This window comes from Muntiacus reevesi, chromosome 3, assembly GCF_963930625.1.
Source record: "Muntiacus reevesi chromosome 3, mMunRee1.1, whole genome shotgun sequence".
Taxonomy (NCBI): domain Eukaryota; kingdom Metazoa; phylum Chordata; class Mammalia; order Artiodactyla; family Cervidae; genus Muntiacus; species Muntiacus reevesi.
In genome coordinates, this window is record NC_089251.1 from 251136212 (window position 1) to 251157667 (window position 21456).

General features: G+C 38.4%; 1 protein-coding gene across 1 annotated transcript; it reads right to left on the reverse strand.

The window, feature by feature from the left end:
• Window positions 1-6973: 6973 nt before the first annotated feature.
• Window positions 6974-20238, reverse strand: LOC136163496 (cytochrome c 2). Its single transcript, XM_065927930.1, has 2 exons — window positions 20070-20238; window positions 6974-7122 (listed from the first exon to the last, which is right to left on the reverse strand). The coding sequence occupies exons 1-2, from the start codon at window positions 20236-20238 to the stop codon at window positions 6974-6976; spliced, it is 318 nt and encodes a 105-aa protein (XP_065784002.1).
• Between the last annotated feature and the right edge of the window lie 1218 nt (window positions 20239-21456).

The following is a 21456-nucleotide window of genomic DNA, read 5'->3' on the forward strand; positions in this document are numbered from 1 at the left end:
CTCGCATATCAGAATCGGAGAAGTAGTAGGAGAGCCAAGGCAGAGCAAAGCTGATGGTTTCACAAGCCAGAATGCAGAACTGAGCAAGCCTGAAATGGGAGCAGGCAAATGCAAACAAGTACAGAAACCAGAAATAAGAATGTAGCAAAGTTGCCAGCAAAGGAGATCATCAACAAAATGAAAGGCAGTGTACAGAATACAAGAAAAATCTCCAAATCATCTACCTGATAAGGGGTTAATATCCAAAATATATGATGAACTCATACAACTCAACGGGGATCGGGGGGGACCACCCAATTTAAAAAGAGGCAAAGGAACTTAATAGACATTTTCCCAAGAAGACATAGAGATGGCCAACAGATACATGAAAAGGTGCTCATCACCATTAATCATAAGGGCAATGCAAATCAAAACCATAATGAGACTATTACTTCATACATGATAAAATGACTATTATCAAAAGACAAGAAACAAAAAGTATTGGCAAGGATGTAGAGAAAATAAATGTTTTGTTGTTGCAAGCCCCTAAGATTTTGTTACTGGAGCAAAGCTGACTAATACAGAGATTGGTACCTAGAAGTAGGGTGCTGCTGTGTGGCTCTACCTTCTGCACCAGATATCAGGTGGCATGGAAACTATATAATTTGGAGCTAGAAAAATGGTGACTCACGCTATACAAGTATCAAAAACTTGGTGCAATTTTCACCTGCAATAATGTAAACAACAGGTAATAAACCTAATAAATTTATGGCTTTGGGTGAAGAGAATGTAAAACAAAATGATAATAGTGTACTTTGGTCACTCCTAGCTATATTTAACAAGATTCTATGAAAGAGGCAAGCTCATGAAAAGAACAGGCCTATCTACAAGCAGGATGCAAGGGAAAATAGAGAACCCAGAAATCCTACAGTTGCCATCCTGAGAGCTACAACTCTTTCTCATCTTAATTTCAAATGAAATTTGAAAATACTCTGCAACACAGGTCAAATAAGATAGTCTTGGGGCAAAGAAAGGGCTCAGAAAAAGAATAAGACTCCATGAAAGCCCTGATAAGTACAAAGTACAATCAACAAAAAGAACAAAAATCAAAGAGATGTTTGGAGATGGTTGTATTTTAAATAAGGACTGTGTTTTATTATTTACAGGGCAGCGATGGAGAAACAGACATAGAGAATAGACTTATGGACATGGGGAGAGGGGAGAAGAGGGTGAGAGGTATGAAAGAGTAACATGGAAACTTACCATATGTAAAATAGATAGCCAATGGGAATTAGCTGTCTGGCTCAGGAAACTCAAACCGGGGTTCTGTATCAACCTAGAGGAGTGGGATGGGGAGGGAGGTGGGAGGGAGGTTCAAAAGGGAGGGGATGTATGTCTACCTATGGCTGATTCATGTTGAGGTGCAACAGAAAACAACAAAATTCTGTAAAGCAATTATCCTTCAATTAGAAAATAAATAAAAGAAAAAGGAGTGTGTTTTAAAGGACAGTGTTAAAAAGAACTGTGACTGTTAAACATAAAAACAGTAAACATGAAACAATCTTTGGGCAGCAGTCATCTGGGGGCTTGGCTGGACTAGATTGCTCACTCTGTGTGACCCCTTCACAGAGACATCTAAAGTCTGGGCTCAGTGGGACTCTGGAACAGCTCAATCTGTTGATTTTTCTCTCTCACTCCCCCAGTTCAATCAATCAATCCCTCTCCTTCTCCTCTCTCTCTACAGTTTCAGGCCTTCTCATTAGTCATAAGGTTTCTCCATGTGGTCTTTCCAGCAGGATTGCCAAACTTCTTACATGGTGGCTTAGATCTTCCAGAAGTACAAAAGTGGAAGCTGCCAGGCTTCTTACGACTTAAGACCCGAACTGGAATAGCATCACTTCTACCACATTCTATTCATTAAAATGAATCAAGGTCAGCCCAGATTCAACATTTGAAGGAACTACAAAGGCACGAACACCTGCAAGCCAGTTTATTGACAGCCATGTTTGGAGATCAGCTGCCAAGATGCACAATAAATATTTATTAAGTAAGCTTGTTTATTAATAACCTTCCACTGTAGCAGGCTATATTCTTATTGTGGGCACACAATGCTTTAATAAGATTATCACCCTTGTTTTCATTGTGTGCTTACTCAGTTATGTCTGAATCTTTGCAACCCCATGGACTGTAGCCCACCAGGCTCCTTGGTCCATGGAGTTTTCCAAGCCAGATATTGGAGCAGGTTGCCATTTCCTCCTCCATGGGATCTTCCTGGCCCAGAAATCAAAACCACATCTCCTGTGGCTCCTGCATTGGCAGACGGATCCTTTACCACTTAAGCCACCTGGGAAGCCCCTTATTTTCCTTATCAAACAGCACTTACATAGTTATGATTTTCGCACTCTATTCCAAAAAATGAACCAAAAATAAAGCTCTTGGCAGGATTAATAAAGATTTTATTTCAGACATTTTGATTCCATATCATTGTTGTAGTTTAAGGAAAATTAAATGTGAGGAAGTATGTTTGATAACAGTAATTAAAAGTATCCCACATAAAAAATTGAAAAATCAGTTATTTGGAAATCAGGACCCAGGTTCTAGTCCTCGCTTTTAATTTTTATTGGAGTGTAGTTGATTTACAATGTCGTTTCCATTTTAGCTGTGCAGCAAAGTATCTAGCTTTGAAGACCAACACTGACTGAATGTTGGAGTTTGGAAGTCTCTAACTTCCGTTTTCTCAACTGTAAAATGAGATTATGAGAGCTAATAGTTTTCAAACATTTTCTAGCATTTATATCCTTTATTCAAAAGCAGTTGGAGGCAGGGAAAAAAGGTATGGGGGAGGAGGGATGTGTCCAGCCCTTACTCAGTCAGAGGAGTATTATTTTACATACTGAGTTTTCTTTGGAGGACTGCATTTAAACAAATGGTTCTGAAAATAAAATATATTTGAAAATGAGAGATCTGGCCCAAGCCCCCCATTTTATTTTTTCCCCCATTTTATAGATGAGGAATTTTATAGATTTTGTCCCTTTCCACACCCTTCCCTTTGTCTTCTTCATGCCTGTCATCAGCTCTTGTTCCTTCGGACAACACCCGACCCCGACAGTGGCTCCTTAACCTCAGCTGCCCTACAACCATAGTATTCTGTGTTAAATGATGCCCAACTTTTTTTTTCCATTTATTTTTATTCGTTGGAGGCTAATTACTTTACAATATTGTAGTGGTTCTTGCCATACATTGGCATGAATCAGCCATGGATTTACATGTGTTCCCCATCCCGATCCCCTCTCCTGCCTCCCTCTCCATCCCATCCCTCTGGGTCTTCCCAGTGCACCAGCCCTGAGCACCCATCTCACGTGATGCCCAACTTTGTGGGGAATGAGGAATTCAAGATGAAGAACTGCATGGGATTGTGATGTCAAACTCACAAGTTGATGACAATGATTACTGAGTGAAAAATACAGAGAAGAAAATCTAATTCTAAATTCCTACCCATGTTAATATTTTAGAAGTGATAATGAGAGAGAATAAGCCAATAAAATATTCTCAAAATCATGCTCTATTATATACGACATCTTGTAGGACACAAGCGTACAATTCAAAAAATTAGTTTTCTTAAGTGATAAATGGTATGTTGTTTCCCACAAGAACCCCTAACTAGAGGTTTACATCTGGGAAGTACTTCACTCGCTAGTGTAAAAAATTTTAAGAATGCAGGAACTAACAATGTTCCACTGCTATCTGATGAGTTCTCTCTGTTCCTTCTGAGACACACAAATAATTGCCAAGTTAAATGATCTCACTTTTTCACTCTAATTAAGTAACACTTTATTCTTCCAAATCCTCAAGATATATAATAAAACTGTCTATGCTAAAAGTCATAAATGCACATCTTATGTAATCATCCAACTGTCTACAATAGTTTTCAAATATCTTTGTGTTGGAATGCAAACAGCCTAACATTTCCTGGTCACTGAAGTCTCCTGGTTCTGTTAATGTTGCTATAAAGCAAGGATACATACTTTCTCTTAGATTTCATAATAACAAGCATGTGTTCTTATTAACGTGAACCCTTCTTCTACTGAATCTTTAAGATTGGAGACCTCATTAGATCACTGTAAAGGTAATTATTCTTTGCTAAAGAATCAAAGTTCCTAAGACCACAAAAGAGAGCTAAAGAAGATGACGGGAGGTGACTGGCTCTGCATCTTGGTGACCGACCTAAAGTTGCTGTAGGTCAGCAGGACAGGTAGTCGGGAAGAAGAGCTGAGGATAAACGATGGAGAGCAAGGACACACCTGTGACAAACTGGAACCGGTGCTGTTCGTTTCTCACCATTTCGCACCTTGATTACGTGGATGACCTGACCTAAGTCTCTCCCCTCAAAACAGCCCAGACCCTGGCCCCTGGCCCAGGACTCAGAAAAGCTGAAAGGGATATGGTAGGAGCTGGAGGAGCTCAGAGCCCGGCTGCTGCCCCACCACCCAAAGGCTGCTGTCAACAGTAGTGACAACAAATATGAGTTGCACCTGGGACCCTGCACCGACTACACTGGTGTAAAGGCTCCCATCTAACTGCTGCTCTTCAAATCTCAGGCAGACTTCTCATGTGACCAGCCCTAACCCTCATACAGAGAAGAAACTTCTGGAATACAGTTCCAACTTAGTTAAGTTGGCACAGTGCCAAATTACCACAGTGCCCAGAAGTTCCTTCATGTAAACTGATCCTAAGATGGACTTAAGCCTCTCAAAGGAGACATATATTCATTCAGTAATAAAGCCTATGCAATACAGAATTTTAATTAATGTGTTTATTTGAAAATTTTCCTCAAAATTTTCCCCCTAATATTAGAAACATTGCTACCAGCAAAGAGATTCTTGCTGTCACCTGGATGCTCATAAATGTAAATCAACATTCAACAACTTATCACTAGCTGACAATTTTTGAAATGGAAAAGGTCCACCTAATACTTCTCCATTTCCACCAAATGACTTTTATCATTTCAGCTCTTCTCATACTACCGTCTTTTTACTACTCCTACTTTGGCCACCTCATGCAAAGAGTTGACTCATTGGAAAAGACCCTGATGCTGGGAGGGATTGGGGGCAGGAGGAGAAGGGGACGACAGAGGATGAGATGGTTGGATGGCATCACCGACTCAATGAGCATGGGTTTGAGTAGACTTTGGGAGTTGGTGATGGACAGGGAGGCCTGGCATGCTGCGATTCATGGGGTCGCAAAGAGTCAGACACAACTGAGCGACTGAACTGAGGTCAAAAAGTATTTAAACTCCAAACAGGAGGCCTTCACTCTCCTATGCAACTTGGCTTTTTCTCAGCACCACCAAGTTTATCTATCAGGACTGTATAAATCCGAACTATGATTATGAATATGAATTGACCTCAAGCTCTTTCTCACAGAGCTCTATGCCTCAGGCAGATCAGAACAGAGGGTATGTCACCCAGTTCTACATCACTGCAAACTCAACTCAGCTCTGACACTGGCAACAGCCTTAATATACGCTTGAGTCCCTACAGATGTCTCTGACCTCATCAAAGAACTCCTCCAGGAAGAGAGTCTCAAGGTCAGCTTTGCCTAAGGCCTTCTCTTGGCCCCCAGGGACACACTCTCCTATTCAGCAGTGGCCCTGGGCTCCAGGAGGAGTACACTCTTTCCCACTTGCTAGAAGCATTAAGAGTAGTCCCAGGCACTTAAAGGATTAAATGGAACCTTCTGGAAATCACCATCTTTTCAACCGTATGCCACTCTGACAGGAATATCTTCTTAGTAGTGACATCTGTTAATGTTAGCTAAGATATCCCTATGATATGGCAAAAAGTTATTAAGAACTGGAGTAGAAGACCCAAGTTTTGGTTCTGGCACCAGACCTCTCTAAGCCTCACTGTAGAAGGTAAACTTCACCTTATGGTGTATGTGTGTTGGGGCGCGGGGTGGGTGGTGGTGAGTGGAAATGAGATGGAAATTTCCATGTTGTGAAGTGCAAATGAGATAATGGATATCCTATCTTCAACTATTATGAACCTAAGCAGTCCGTTATCCATGCCATCAACAAGGAAACGGCTTCTCCTTGTATGGGGCCGTATCACTCGGGTGACAGAGTACTGGAGATGACGCGGGTCATTTCACACCACACAGAGCCTTCTGTTCCCTTCTACACAGGCCTGCTGTGGGCCTGCCCCACCAGGCCTCACTCCCACTTACTGTGAGGTGGGAGGTCTGTCACATTTAGGGTGAAGGTTGTTATTCTTTCTCCCTGTCTCTCAGGGTCCCTGCCATCCCCTCCCTACAGTCCAGCCTTACATTACTCAGGGTTAGAAGGACATTGTAATGCCCAAAGATAAATGCAGAAAATGTGTATGTTATGGATATAAATGTCTATTAACATGGAACATGCTTTTCTCCTTCTCTCTAGGTTTTATTTTATATCACCTATGGTCAACAATTGTAATTTTATCCCCAATAATATTCCTAGATAAGATCATATATTTGACTTCATTTTCCCTACTTTTTTTCCCTTAAAGTTATTTTAAGTATTGTTTATAATAAAAGGCAAACATATTACCAAAACAACTTAATGAAAATTAAACCTATTGTCTGCTATATTTACATTTGAAACGCAGAGATATAAGTATGTGGAAACTATTTCCATTATCACCTGTAGTTGCTAGATTTATAAAATATTTTGTGTTTGTAGAGACAACTGAAGAACAGTATGCTTCAGTTTCCTCCTCTCTCTTCCTCCACCCTGACCTTGTTCACATCCTTAGCAACCAGACAAAATCAAGTTCAGACTCTGAAGGGCATTTGATCAGTAGGTTACACAGAATCAAAAATATCAACTTTTATTTTAAAATGTTAAACTTACTACAGGCTGATCAAGAAAGATCAAATATGAATTCTTTAAACATATAGTATTTGAAATTGGAAAATGTTGGTTTATAATTAATAATTTTTAAGTTGCAAGAACATTTCATGAAGATGTTGCCTGTTTCAAATACTCAATAAGATCTTCTCTCTCACTCTTCTTTTTAAGACCAGCAAAGATCATTTTAGTTCCAGGGATATATTTCTTTGGGTTCTCCAAATATTCCATCAGAGTCTGCTCTCCCCAGATAATGCCTATAAAGGTGAAAATAAGTTTTAAGTTTGTGTAATTACATTTATAAAACTTACTTACTGATGTGATCTACATTCATGAACAAAAGCTTACTTTTGGACTCAATAGAAGGCTATTATAACCGAAAATACTTATAGTTTCTGACCTACAAGAAAATTCCAAAATTAGCCTTTGGTGATCCACTGTTTGGGTTTCTTATAGAAATCCAATGCTGTTTAAGATTATCTAAGGTACACCAATGAACCACCAACCCAGACATGCTGTGCCTAAGCAGTATGCCATCCTCCCAGAGTCACAGAGTTCATTCTAGAAAAGATCTTAGAGATCAATTAACCCGAATCCTCATTTTTCAGATAAATAAATGATGACCCAAAGAAAGGATAATAACTTACCTTAAGATGACAAGGCTACACAGAGTCAAGAACCTGTGACTAGTAACTCATATTTCCATGTTTGGAGTGGGGGCTTGGTTGGTTGGTTTTTAACCAGTCATAGCAAGCTGCCTCTGTCTAGATCTCTACCAAAACCTTATAACTTCAGGAATCCAGTTTTAAAACCAGAGAAAAAGGTTGCCTCTAACTTTTTTTTCCTTTCTGAAACCAGTTGAAAAGAACATGAACAAAGAGAAATAGGAATGCTAATTCTACTCTTAATAAAATTCTCGAGGGAGTGCCTCTATCACCAAATTTGATACAATTAGAAAACTACCAGGGACATAAAACCTGGACCAGAGTGAAAGGACACTTGTCACTAATTTCAAGACAAAAGTTCTCCAGAATAGGTGACAAATCCTAAGGGGCAGAGCCATAACCCTCTGGCCCAAAAAGAGTATAGTATATATCGACTGGCTTTGAAAGTCTAAATTCAGTTTGATATCATGGAGGGCCAGAGGAGCCAGGATTAAAGAAGGAAACACATCTTTAAAAGAAAGGCTCTACCTTGTTACAGGATAGAAGAGAAAGGTACTGGGTAACCCTGGAACTACCAGACTTGGTCAGCTGAAGAGCCAAATAACCCCCCAGCCAACATTCACACATACACATATCTCTAAAACATAACTGTGGGTAAGGAAGACTTCATAACCAACTGGAAAGTTCAGACCCTCACTCTTACTGACCTTCTGCAAATACCCATCCTGATGAATCGTCCTCATCAAAAGATGAGTAGCAATCAAAAAGGAGTCGGCAGGAGAGAGTACTAAAAACACAAACACACAACATGCACACACATAGCAGAAAAAAATACAAAAAACCAAAAGATAAATGAAATATACACATCAGAAATCATCAGAAAAATCATGACCACATTCCCATGGATTCAAAAAAGATCTTTACACATCAAAGGTTTACAGCAGAGCTACAAAGGGTCAAGGAGAAAATGATAAACCAGAAGACATAAATGACAGTGAAAAGAATAGATATTGCTGATAGCACACTCAGGCTTGAAAGTATTGATAAAAAACAAAATGAAAAAAATAAAAAGTTTAAAACAGTCAAAGGAAAAATAACTTATAGAAGATATGTAGACAAGAAATATCCCAAATATGTACAACTGATGGCCCAAGTAATATTTCCTTAAAAAGCAAATGAAAAAGTATAAAAATTTTAAAACATGTAGTGCAAGAAAACTTTCAAAAATAAAAGTTCTGAGTCTACCAACTGAAAGAACACATATTCCAGGAAAATCTGAAATAGATGAATCAAGGTTTACACACAACCCAATAAGTTACTAAATTTTAATAAGAATTTTACTGAAACTTAGGGGGGAAAGAATAAAATAAAAATAAAACCAATTAACTTATAATGGAAAACAGTCAGGCTGGCTTCAGATTTTCTTCAAAGAATAATTCAACACAAGGCATACAAAATCTTGAGGAACTAAAAGAATCATCCAATTATTTTATGTCTAGCCAAAATATTCAAGTGTAACAGGAATCCATGGATGCTTTCAAACATTAAGAACTAAGATAATATGGCCCCAGTAATTCTTTCTTAGCATAACTACTGCTGGATAACTTTCTACCAATCAAAAGATAAATACAGACACTGTGGTAAAAGCTGGGAATAAGTGCTAATCCAATCTAAACACAGGACAGTGTTAAAGCAACTATGGCAATTATAATCACATAGGATATAAATTAAATATATTATGTCAGGGCAGAAATAAAAACATAAGTAGCAAGAGTTAAGAGACAGTATGGAAAAACTGGGAGGTTGTATAACCTCCCATTGATTGATTCATTTTCTCATCCTCCAGAGTGAAGAATAGACAGATATTATTTTAAGTAGTTAAATAAAATAATAGAGGCATGTGATATAACTTAAAGTATGACTATGACCACTAAAATTATGAAGATGATTACCATATGAAATTAGCTGGTGAAGGGAAAGGAATAGGGGAGGACAGGGAGACATAAACATCACTTACATGGTGAATATCCTGTTGAACTATTTGAATGTTCAGATAGTGTAAATGATTTCAAACTATTTATTAAATTATTAGTACATTTATGATTTTATATGTCCTATTCTCTCTTTATGATAAAAGGAAAAAGATTAATCTCTAATAATAAGTTAGTTTAGCTAATATGTTAACCCCATGATATGACTTCATTAAAGGTCCAAGAAGAACTGAGTTTGAATCTGAGTTATATCACTCGATAGCACAGAATCCTAGGCAAATCATGAGTTAATTTATTTCTAAAATTTACTCAATTATCATTGCCCCTCCCAAAAATATTATTTTGACAATAGTAATTCTTATCAAGTCTGTCTTTGATCAAGTTGTGCTAAAGTATTTTTCAAATCTTTATTTTATTCTAAATAACATTATTTTAAAACCCTGTTAAGTTTTACCAGCTTCAGTGAGATATATTTGATGTATAACATTCCCTAAGTTTAAGGTGTACAGTATGTTGATTTGATACATTTATATATTGATTTCTCATTACCACTTTTGCAAGAGCAAAAAACTCCACCCCATCACATAATTGCCATTGCTTTTTTATAGTAAGAACATTTAAGATATACTCTCTTAGCAACTCTCAAGTATATAATACAGAATTATTAGCTATAATCACCATGTTATACATTAGATCCTCCGAACTTGTTAATCTTGTAGCTGGAAATTTGTACCCTTTGACCAGTATCTCTCCATTACCCTAACTCCTCACCCCAGTCACTACTATTCTACTCTCTATTTTTCTAAGCTTGGCTTTTTCAGATTCCACATGTAAGTGATATTATACAGGATTTGTCTTTCTCTGTCTGACTTATTTCACTTAGCATGTGATGCCCTCGAGATTCATCCAAGTTGTTGCAAATAGCAGGATTTCCTTCTTTCTCGTGGCTGCATAGTATTCTATTGTGTATTAAAAGCACATCTTCTTCATTCATTCATCCATTGATGGACTCTAGGTCATTTCAATATCTTGGCTATTGTAAATAATGCTATAATGAACATGGTGGTATAGATACCTCTTCAAGGTTCTATTTTCATTTCCTTTGGATGTATACCCAGGAGTGGGATTACTGGATCATATGGTAGTTGTATTTTTAACTCTTTGAGGAAACTATATACTGTTTTCCACAGTGGCTGCATCAATTTACATTCCCACCAACAGTGCAAAGGGTTCTCTTTTCTCCATATCCCTGCCAATAATTGTTATTTCCTGTCTTTTGATAACAGCCACTCTAAAGGTGTGAGGTGACAATCTCATTTGCATTACTGGGTTACTAGTGATGATGGCCACCTTTTCATGTATCTGTTGGCCATCTGTGTATCTTCTTTGGGAAAATATCTATTCTGTTCCTCTGTAAATTTTTTAATTTGGCTGTTTGGTTTTCTCTCTATTGAGTTGTAGGGGTTCTTTATATATTTTGGATATTAGCCCCTTATTAGATACGTGGCTTGTAAACATGCTCTCCCACTCAGCAGGGGGCCTTGTAATCTTGTTGACTGTCCCATCTGATGCTCAGAAGCTTTTCAGATTGATATGCTGCGCTGTGCTTAGTCGCTCAGTTGTGTCCAACTCTTTGCGACCCCATGGCCTATAGCCTACAAGGCCCCTCGGTCCATGGGGATTCTCTAGGCAAGAATACTGGAGTGGGTTACCATGCCCTCCTCCAGGGGCTTTTCCCAACCCAGGGATTAAACCCAGGTCTCTCGCATTGCAGGCAGATTATTTACCAACTGAGCCACCAGAGAAGCCCAAGAATACTGGAGTGGGCAGCCTATCCCTTCTCTAGAGGATCTTCCCAACCCAGGAATCAAGCCAGGGTCTCCTGTATTGCAGTGGATTCTTTACCGGCTGAGCTACCAGGGAAGACCTTAGTTTGATATAGCCTCATTTATTTTTGCTCTTTTTGCTTGTGCCGTTGGTGTCATATCCAGAAAACCACTGTCAAGACCAATGTGGAAGTGTTTTCCCCTATGTTTTCTTCTAGGAGTTTTATGGTTTCCAGTCTTATGTTTAAATCTTTAATGCATTTCAAATTATTTTTTTTCAGTAATATACAATAGAGTCCAATTTCATTCCGCTACTTATCATTCTTATTTCATTAGTAAAACTAACAAATACTCATATTATATGCCCAAATAAGTTACAAATACTACTTAAACAATCTCACTTAGGAAAATTTTATTTCTAATTGTTAAATAATGTTAAAGACAAGCCTTATAAGCCTTTTATCTTTGACAATAGCCTATAATAAAAGATATATTTGTAATAAGTTTTAACATGATTTCAAATCAATATTAATAAGCAAAGAAAATATTTAAAATATTGGTAACTAGAGGGACAATAATAATTGTTCTAAAAATTGGGACTTTAAAAGTTGACTGTTCTTATAAGAGGATAATAAAGACACTATAGAAAAATATTACTTGAAAAGTTAAAGAGCCATATAAATGCAAACAATAAATGCAAGTTTAAGACCTACTGTAATAAATGCAATTCAATTCTCACACTAACTGTCTAGAGTTAGCACAGACTCTGAAGTTTCCAACAAGACTGCCTCACTTGATTCCTTAAAAAACTGGAAATAGAATTGCCATAAGACCCAGTGATCCCACTGCTGGGCATATGCACACCAAGGAAATCAGAACTGAAAGAGACACGTGCACCCCAATGTTCATCGCAGCACTGTTTATAATAGCCAGGACATGGAAACAACCTAGATGTCCATCAGCAGACGAATGGATAAGAAAGCTGTAGTGCATATACACCATGGAATATTACTCAGCCACTAAAAAGAATACATTTGAATCAGTTCTAATGAGGTGGATGAAACTGGAGCCTATTATACAGAGTGAAGTAAACCAGAAAGAAAAACACCAATACAGTATACTAACGCATATATATGGAATTTAGAAAGGTGGTAACGATAACCACATGCGAGACAGCAAAAGAGACACAGATATATAGAACAGTCTTTTGGACTCTGTGGGAGAGGGCAAGGGTGGGATGATTTGGGAGAATGGCATTGAAACATGCGTATTACCATATGTGAAACAAATCGCCAGTCCAGGTTCAATGCATGAGACAGGGTGCGCGGGGCTGGTGCACTGGGATGATCCTGAGGGATGGGGTGGGGAGGGAGGTGGGAGGGGGGTTCAGGATGGGGAACATATGTACACCTGTGGTGGATTCATCTCAATGTATGGCAAAACCACTACAATATTGTAAAGTAATTAGCCTCCAATTAAAATAAATAAATTTATATTAAAAAAAATTTAAAACCAAACTTCCATCTTACTAACAAAAAAAAAGACTGCCTCACTTTAGACTAGTTGCAAGTTAAGGGTCCCCATCCAAACAGGGCCCATCCAAACTTCTAACCAATTGGCTATAAATTTAAGGGTTCCAAGGACCCCCTCAGGTATGATAATTCAGTAAAACAATTCACAGAACTCAGGAAAGCATCACTTAAAAATCAAAGTTTTACTATAAAGGATACAAATCAGTATCAGCCAAGTGAAGAGACCCATGTGGTGAGTTCTGGGAAAGTCACAAACACAGAGGGTCCTGGCCCTGTGGAATCAGGACTCATCACCCTTCTAGGATACAGATGTGTTTACCAACCTGGAAGCTCGAGCAGAGCTTCCAGTGTAAAGTGGTCAGAGTTTTTGACTGGGGTTTCATTACATAGACTTGACTGATTGCATCACTCACCATGGGCCTGAACTCAATCTCTAGCCCCTACCCCCTATACCTGGAGATAAGACTGATATCACCTAGCCCAAAGTCCCAATTCTCTAATCAAAGAGTTGATCTTTCCAGCTTGGCCAGTCCCAGCCCTATCAAGGAGCCCTACCACGTTTTCTCATTAGCATAAATTCAGGCTGCAATCCCAAGGCCCAACCCTGAACAACAAAGACATCCGTGAGTGTGTGTGTGTGTGTGTGTGTGTGTGTGTGTGTGTGTGTGTGTGTGTGTGTGTGTGTGCACGTGTGCACGCGTTAGTCTCTCAGTCGTGTCTGACTCTTTGTGACTCCATGGACTATAACCTGCCAGGTTCCCCTCTCCATGGAATTCTCCATACAAGAATACTGGAGTGGGTTGCCATTCCCTACTCCAGGGGATCTTCCTGACCCAGGGATTGAACCCAGGTCTCCAGCACTGCAGGCAGATTTTTTTTTTTCCCACCATTTGAGCCACCAGGGCAAACCCTCTTATCACTGGGAAATTCCGATGTTTCACAGATCCCTCCCAAGAACCTGAGATAAAGACCAGAAAAATTCTTTATTAAAGAAAATCTACTAACCAGCATTTCTACATGTACTAAATACAATGATATTGTATTATAACTACTATGCTTCCCAGGTGGCACTAGCGGTAAAGAACACACCTGCCAGTGCAGGAGACCTAGGAAACGTGGGTTCAATCCCTGGGTTGGGAAGATCCCCTGGAGTAGGAAATGACAACCCACTCCAGTATTCTTGTCTAGAGAATCCCATGGACAGAGGTGCCTAGTAGGCTAGAGTCCATGGAGTCGAAAAGAGTCAGAAACAACTGAAGCGACTTAGCCCAAAGTAAGTAACAACTACATAGATGTTTTTAAAAGATGATAAACACCCTTGACAAAGATTAAACTTTATGTTGCTTTAATATAAGAATTTTTATCAATTGTCTGTATATGTATTTTATATGTATGTGGTTCTTTATTGTCGGTGTCCCCTGAATAAAACTGTGTTGAGATCCCAAACCTCTGGTGCCTCAGAATGTGACTTTGTTTGGAAATAAGGTCACTGCAGCTGTGATTAGTAATGATCATAACTGAAAAGTAAGAAAGGCCATACTGAGGAGAATCGGTCTGCCAATCCAATATGACTAGTATCCTAACTAGAAGGCCATGTGAACACAGACGCGTGGGGACAATGTGATAATGAGGGCAGAGACTGGAGTCATGCAGCTGAAGGCCCCAAATTCCAAGTTTACTGGCAAACACCCAGAAGCGAGAAAGAAGCAAGGGAGGATTGTCCTCAGGCTTCAGAAACAGCATGGCCAAGCCGACATCCTGATTTACACTTCTAGCCTCCAGGGCTCTGAACCCATAAATTCCCACTCTTTTAAGCCACCTAAATTATGGTGCTTGGTTCCAGCAGCCCTGGGAAACCATTACCGCCCTCCAAGGCTAAGATGTAGCAGGAGTGCTCTAACACAGACTGAGCATGCACTTCCCGCCTCATCAGGGTTTGCCTGGGAACCCAAGTCTAGGAACAAATGGCTTTGCCACTTCTCCATCCTACTAAACGGCACTGCTCTCAAGGCTTCGAGAAAATGAAAAGTATCTTACTTTCACATATGCACAGAAACAGCTGGCAATCTAGATGTGTTAATTTTCTTTTACTCAAACCATTTGACTATCCATAAGGTCTCTTTCTCCAAAATTCCAGATAACAAAAATTTCACTACATCTTATCTATCTGTAGTATAAGTAACTCACAATTAATCTTTTTGATTGTAATGTAAGTGCTGAACATTAAGCTTTCAATTGCTGAGGCAACTCTTTCAAATATACACATTTTAAATAAATGCACTGCCAGCTACACAGAGTCCCTTGGACTGCAAGGAGATCAAACCAGTCAATCCTAGCGGAAATCAATCCTGAATATTCATTGGAGGGACTGATGCTGAGACCAGTACTTTGGCCACCTGACTCTAAAAGCCAACTCACTGGAAAAGACCCTGATGTTGGGAAAGACTGAAGGCAGGAGGAGAAGGGGATGACAGAGGACGATTTGGCTGGATGGCATCACCCAGCTAAATGGACATGAGTTTGAGCAAGCTCCGGGAGATGGTGAAGGACAGGAAAGCCTGGCTTGCTGCAGTCCATGGGGTCACGGAGAGTCAGACCTGACTGAGCGACTGAGCACAACTAGACAAGTAGATGGAGAGCCAGGCTGCCCGCCCATGAAGTCCCCTTTGTTCGGAAAGCTCTGGTGGACCCACACACCTGTCTGACGGACCTGCTTGCTTTCCCCTTCCCATGCTTTAATTTGTGCTCTTCTATTTTAAATTCACCAGTAAAGAGTGAACCCATAAAACCCTAGGCAACCCATCCTCAACCCAAACAAAAGTAAAACTCCAAGCCCGTGCTCTCTCTCTCTACCTGCAAACACACTGTGTGGGCCCAGGCATGCTGTGTACCCTCAAGGATCTGTGAGTAATAAACTTTGTTTTGTCCAGTTTCCTGATGGTTGTTGCTAAAGTAAAGTGCACCCTGCAATCATAATAAGAAATACAATAGGCTGAGACCAACTCCAAACACTATCTTACTAGAAACATTAATATAGGCTGAAATAAGTAGAATCTTTCCTTCGACAAAAAGCAAGCTATTACATGTGCACTCAAAAATAAAAAATAGTACACGAGATGCCAACTACCCATATTAAAGCCTTTGTCCTACAACATGGTCTGCAAAGCTCAATCAAGTAAGGTAATTCAGTCCATGTTGTTGTTCTCATTTAGCCGCTAGGTCGTATCTGACTCTTTCGCGGCCCCATGGACTGTAGCCCGCCAGGCTCCTCTGTCCATGGGATTTCCCAGGCAAAAACACTGGAGTGGGTGCCATTTCCTTCTCCAGGGGATCTTCCCAGGGACTGAGCCTCCATCTCCTACATTGGTAGGCGGGTTCTCTACCACTGAGCCACCAGGGAAGCCCAATTTGGTCTATATAAGCAGTATAAAACCTATTAAGAAATTTTTTAATACTAAATTCAAATCACTAATGAAAGGACTCATAGCTGACAATAATCTATATTTAAAACTTCTTCAAACACCAAGTAAAGACATCACAAGAAAATAACAAACCAATTATCTCTTATGTAAAAATCTTCAACAAAGGACTAGCAAGTTAAATTCAATAGTACTGTTAAAAGAATTACACACTACGACCAAGTGGGATTTATCCCAGGAATGCAAGAATAATTCAACATAGGAAAATCAATATAACACAAACATTAATAGAGCAAAAGGAAAAAAAAAACCACACGATTATCTCAACAGACACAGAAAAAGCATTTCACAATATCCAAAACCTTTTCATGATAAAAAAAAACATTCAGCAAACTAAAAACAGAAAGGACCTTGCTTAACATGAAAAACAGAATTTATGGAAAACCCACAGCTAGCACCATATTCAAGGTAAAAAATGGAAACCTTTCCCTCTAAGATCAGGAACAAGATAAAGATTCTCACTTTTACCAGAGCTATTCAGAATTCTACCAGAAGTCTTAGCCAGAGCAATTAGGAAAGAATAACAAATAAAAGCTACTCAGGTTGGAAAGGAAGTAAAACTATCTCTATTCAAAGGTGACATAAATCTCTACAAAGAAAATACTAAAGAATCACAAAAAATCTACTAAAGATGATACATAAATTTAGCAAAGTTGCACAGTACAAGATCAACATGGCTCCTCTGGCGGTGCAGTGGTAAAGAATCCATCTGCCAATGCAGGAGACACAAGAGACATGGGCTTCATCCCTGAATCAGGAAGATCTGGGGTAGGGAATGGCAACCCACTCCAGTATGCTTCCCTGGAAAATTCCATAGACAGAGGAGCCTGATGGGATACAGTTCATGGGGTCACAGAGAGTCAGACGTGACTGACTGAGCACCCTTGAGAAAAATTGGAAAGGCATTCTATGTTCATAGAATATAATGTTAGTACTGTTAAAATGGCAACACTCACCAAAACAATTTACAGACATTATGCAATCTCTATCAAAATGCTATAGGCTTTTTTTCGCAGAAATGGAAAAATGATCTTTAAACTCAGGAAGTTACAAAGGGTCCTGAAAAGAAAAAAATACTGAAAAATAAAAACACTGTTGGAGGGCTCATCCTTCCAAATTTCAAAATTTATTAGGAAGCTCCAACAACCAAAACAGTGTGGCACTAGTATAAGAACAGAAAGGCAAGAGGCTGCATTTCTGTATGTCTGCAAGAACAGACATACAGACAAATGGAAGTGATCCAAAAGTCCAGAAGAAAACCTTAACATATGTGGTCAATTGATTTTCAACAAGCAAGTAAACTCCATTTAACTGTGAAAGAATGAATCTCTTCAACAAATGGTGGAAGGACAACTAAATAACCACATGTAAAAGAATAAAGTTGGACCACTACCTCACTCTATATAAAAAGTTAATGATAATTAATGAGAGGTAAGACAGTGACCTAAATGTAACAACTAAAACTATTAGAAGAAAATATAGGGTAAATCTTTATGACCTTTGATATGGTGATAGATTCTTAGATTTAACATCCAAACCACAAGCAACAACAACAATAAAAATAAACAGACTTCATACAAATTAAAAACCCCTGTTCATCAAAAGACATTATTTTTAAAAATGAAGACAATCTACAGAATAAGAGAAAAAAACTGCAAGTCACTTACTTGATAAGAGTTTAATGTTCAGAATACAGCGCAGCGCATGTATGCTCAGTCGTGTCCAACTCTTTGTGACCCCATGAACTGTAGCCCATTAGGCTCCTCTTTCGGTGGAACTTTCCAGGCAAGCATACTGGAGCCTTGTTGCCATTTCCTGCTCCAGGGGATCTTCCCAACCCAGGGATGGACCCTATGTCTCTTGTGTCTCCTGAATTGGCAGGTGGATTCTTTACCATTGCACCACCCGGAAAGAACTCTTAAAACCTGACAAAAAGTCAACTCAAATAAAAAAATGGGTAGAGAATATAAACAGACATTTTACCGAAGAAAATATACAAATGGCCAACGAGCACATGAAACAATGTTCAACATTATGGATCATTAAGGAAATACAAAGCAAAGTCACCAGTGCTACTTCACACCCACTCTTGCTGTTGTTTTTAGTTGCTAAGTTGTGACCAACTCTTTTGAGACCCCATGAACTGTAGCCCACCAGGTTTCTCTGTCCATGGGATTTCCCAGGCAAGAATACTAAAGTGGGTTGCAATTTCTTTCTCCCAAGGATCTTCTCAACCCAGGCATCAAACCCACATCTCTTGTATTGCAGGCAGATTCTTTACTGTTAAGCCACCCAGGAAGCCCTCATATCCACTAAGATGGCAGTAAAAGAGAAGAAAAGGAAATAACAAGTGTGGGTGAGTATATAGAGGAATAAGAACCCTCCTCCATTGCTGATGGAAAAGAAAAATGGTGTAACCACTGGAAAATAGTTTGGCTTTTCCTCAAAAAGTTAAGTGTAGTTAACTGACCCAGCAGTTTCACTCCTAGGTATAGATTTAAGGTAACTGAAAACAGGGACTCAAACAAACACTTTTTCACAAATGTTCACAGCAGTACTGTTTAAAATAGGTACAAGGTGGAAACAATACAAATGTCCATCAATTGATAAATGAATAAAAAAATTATATACGTATATACACAGACACACATATACATGCAATGGAATATTACTCAGTCATAAAAAAGTAATAAACTACTGATACATGCTTCAATTTCAATGAAAATATGCTAAGCAAGAGAAGTCAAACACAAAAGATCATATATTATATGATTCCTTTCATGTCAAATATCCAGAGTAGGCAAATCCATAGAGACAGCAGATAAGTGATTGCCAAAGGCTGGTAGTTGGATATGAGGAGTGATTATTTAATGGGTACAAGGGTGTTTCTGGGGTAACAAAACAGCTTTGAAGCTACAGAGGTGGTGATTCTACAACACCGTGAATACAGTAAATGTTTCTGAATTTTACACTTCAAAATGGCTAATTGTATTTATGTGAATTTCACCTACTAGAAAAAGAAAAAGAAATATAAAATAAAGTAAAATAAAAAGCTTTCCAAACAGCAGTATAGTAGTTTGGACCAGCAAGAAAATGCTCAGATCCCAAGAACCGTTCAAAACACAGAAGTACTTTATTTTTTAAGTGAATGCTAACTATATCTATAAATATATATAGATATAGATATCTCCAGGAGTAATAAATTGCTTTGCAAACATATTATAGTCTTTTGCAACTATTTTTAATTTCAACATAAAACTAACTGCCATCTACATACCTTCTATCAACAAAGAAATGACCGACTATACTTTTTCAAGCTGAAAAATAACTGAATATACGTTTTAAAATTGAATATACTTTCTCACCCTGCTAAGAATCACTAACACAAATAGAAAATTACCATTATGCCATTAAAACATAATTTGATTTTTTAAATTTAGCTTATGCTTTTTCAAGATAAATGTATTGAATAAAATGAAGAGCCTTGTATAGGCAAAAAATTAATGCTACAGAGGATTGTTAATTTCGCTGATAAAAACATGACCAGTTATCCAAATACAGATCTTTTGATATATATTAATATTTTTGTAATATAAACATGTGGATTTCATTTTTAATACTTCAATTAGGAAATTATTATAATATCAAATCCTGTGCTTTCTTCTTTGCTACGAAGTTTCTGGTTCGCTCCAACAACTGCCTAGCTTTTACCTTTGCTTTTGTTTGCCTCGGTATAAGAAAATCCTGGCGCTTGTCCTGTTTTTCTGCCAAAAAGGCCCCAGAGATTTGGACCAGTCTTGTGTTTTCCACCTTTTTCCACTGTGTGGCACTGAGCACATTTTTGTATAAAGATCTTCTTGCCTGTTTCAGCATCTGCCATTTTGTTCTGCAACGAAACGTTAAAACCACAGACCAAAGAAAATATCAGACTTGCAAAGCTGGAAAAAAAGGAATTTCAACACTTTGACTGAAGTATTAATGATATTAAACCAAAATATAACTTAAAGCATGTGCTTTGAATTCTGAGTGCTCAAAAATACAAATATGGCATTCAGTTTTATAAAGAATTGTCTCATTTATCAGATTTATTTTTAATTTCTAGCTATAGCTACTTTAGAAACTGCTATTGGTATAAACCTGGTTTTACGTCAGCCTTCAGACAATTATGGGCTTCCCTGGTGGCTCAGATGGTAAAGCGTCTGCTTGCAATGTGGGAGACCTGGGTTTGATCCCTGGGTCGGGAAGATTCCCTGGAGAAGAAAATGGCAACCCACTCCAGTACTCTTGCCTGGAAAATTCCATGGACAGAGGAGCCTTGTAGGCTACAGGCCATGCGGTCTCAAAGAGTCAGACACAACTGAGCAACTTCACTTCTTCACTTCTTCAGACAATTATAGTGATTTACCTAAATCAATTATATCCTATTTTTCTTTTCACTTTCAAAAAGTATGTGCATAAAAAATTATGTGAAGCATGTATGTCTAAATTGGTACTTCATAGCAGCAGCACTTAAAAATAAAGACAGAACAAGTTGGAAAGATGATTAAATACAATATTTATTATAAGTACTTATATGCCTGCAATAGTAGACAAAACTATAAAATACTATGCAGAATGAGGCTACATATGGAACGAGGCAAGATACGTATACTATATAATTTCATGTTTACTTTATACTCTAAGCTGTAAACAAATCTATCAAGCCTAAATCAAGCATTACCTGAAAATAATCAAATAACAATACTGAGATCCGTCAGCATTAGTATTCATAGCAGAAAATATGTGGTCCTAAGTAGGAAAGATTTTACGGTGATAGACATACACAATAAATTCTGTACAAAGATATTTTTGTTAAGACTGCAAAAAACTCTACTGTATACCTAAATAAATGCCTCATCCATCTAAAATGATATAAAAACTAAAATAATTTGAACTTATTGAACAAATGTAGCTTAAAATGCTAATGACTGCAGTACCTTGGTTTTGTTTTCCTGCAGCTTGTGTTCTTTGAAGAATGGGTGCTGGGGCAGTGGAAGTAGGGATGGATTCCAACATAACAGTTACTGTTACAGACATCATGAAATTCCTAATTCTTTGA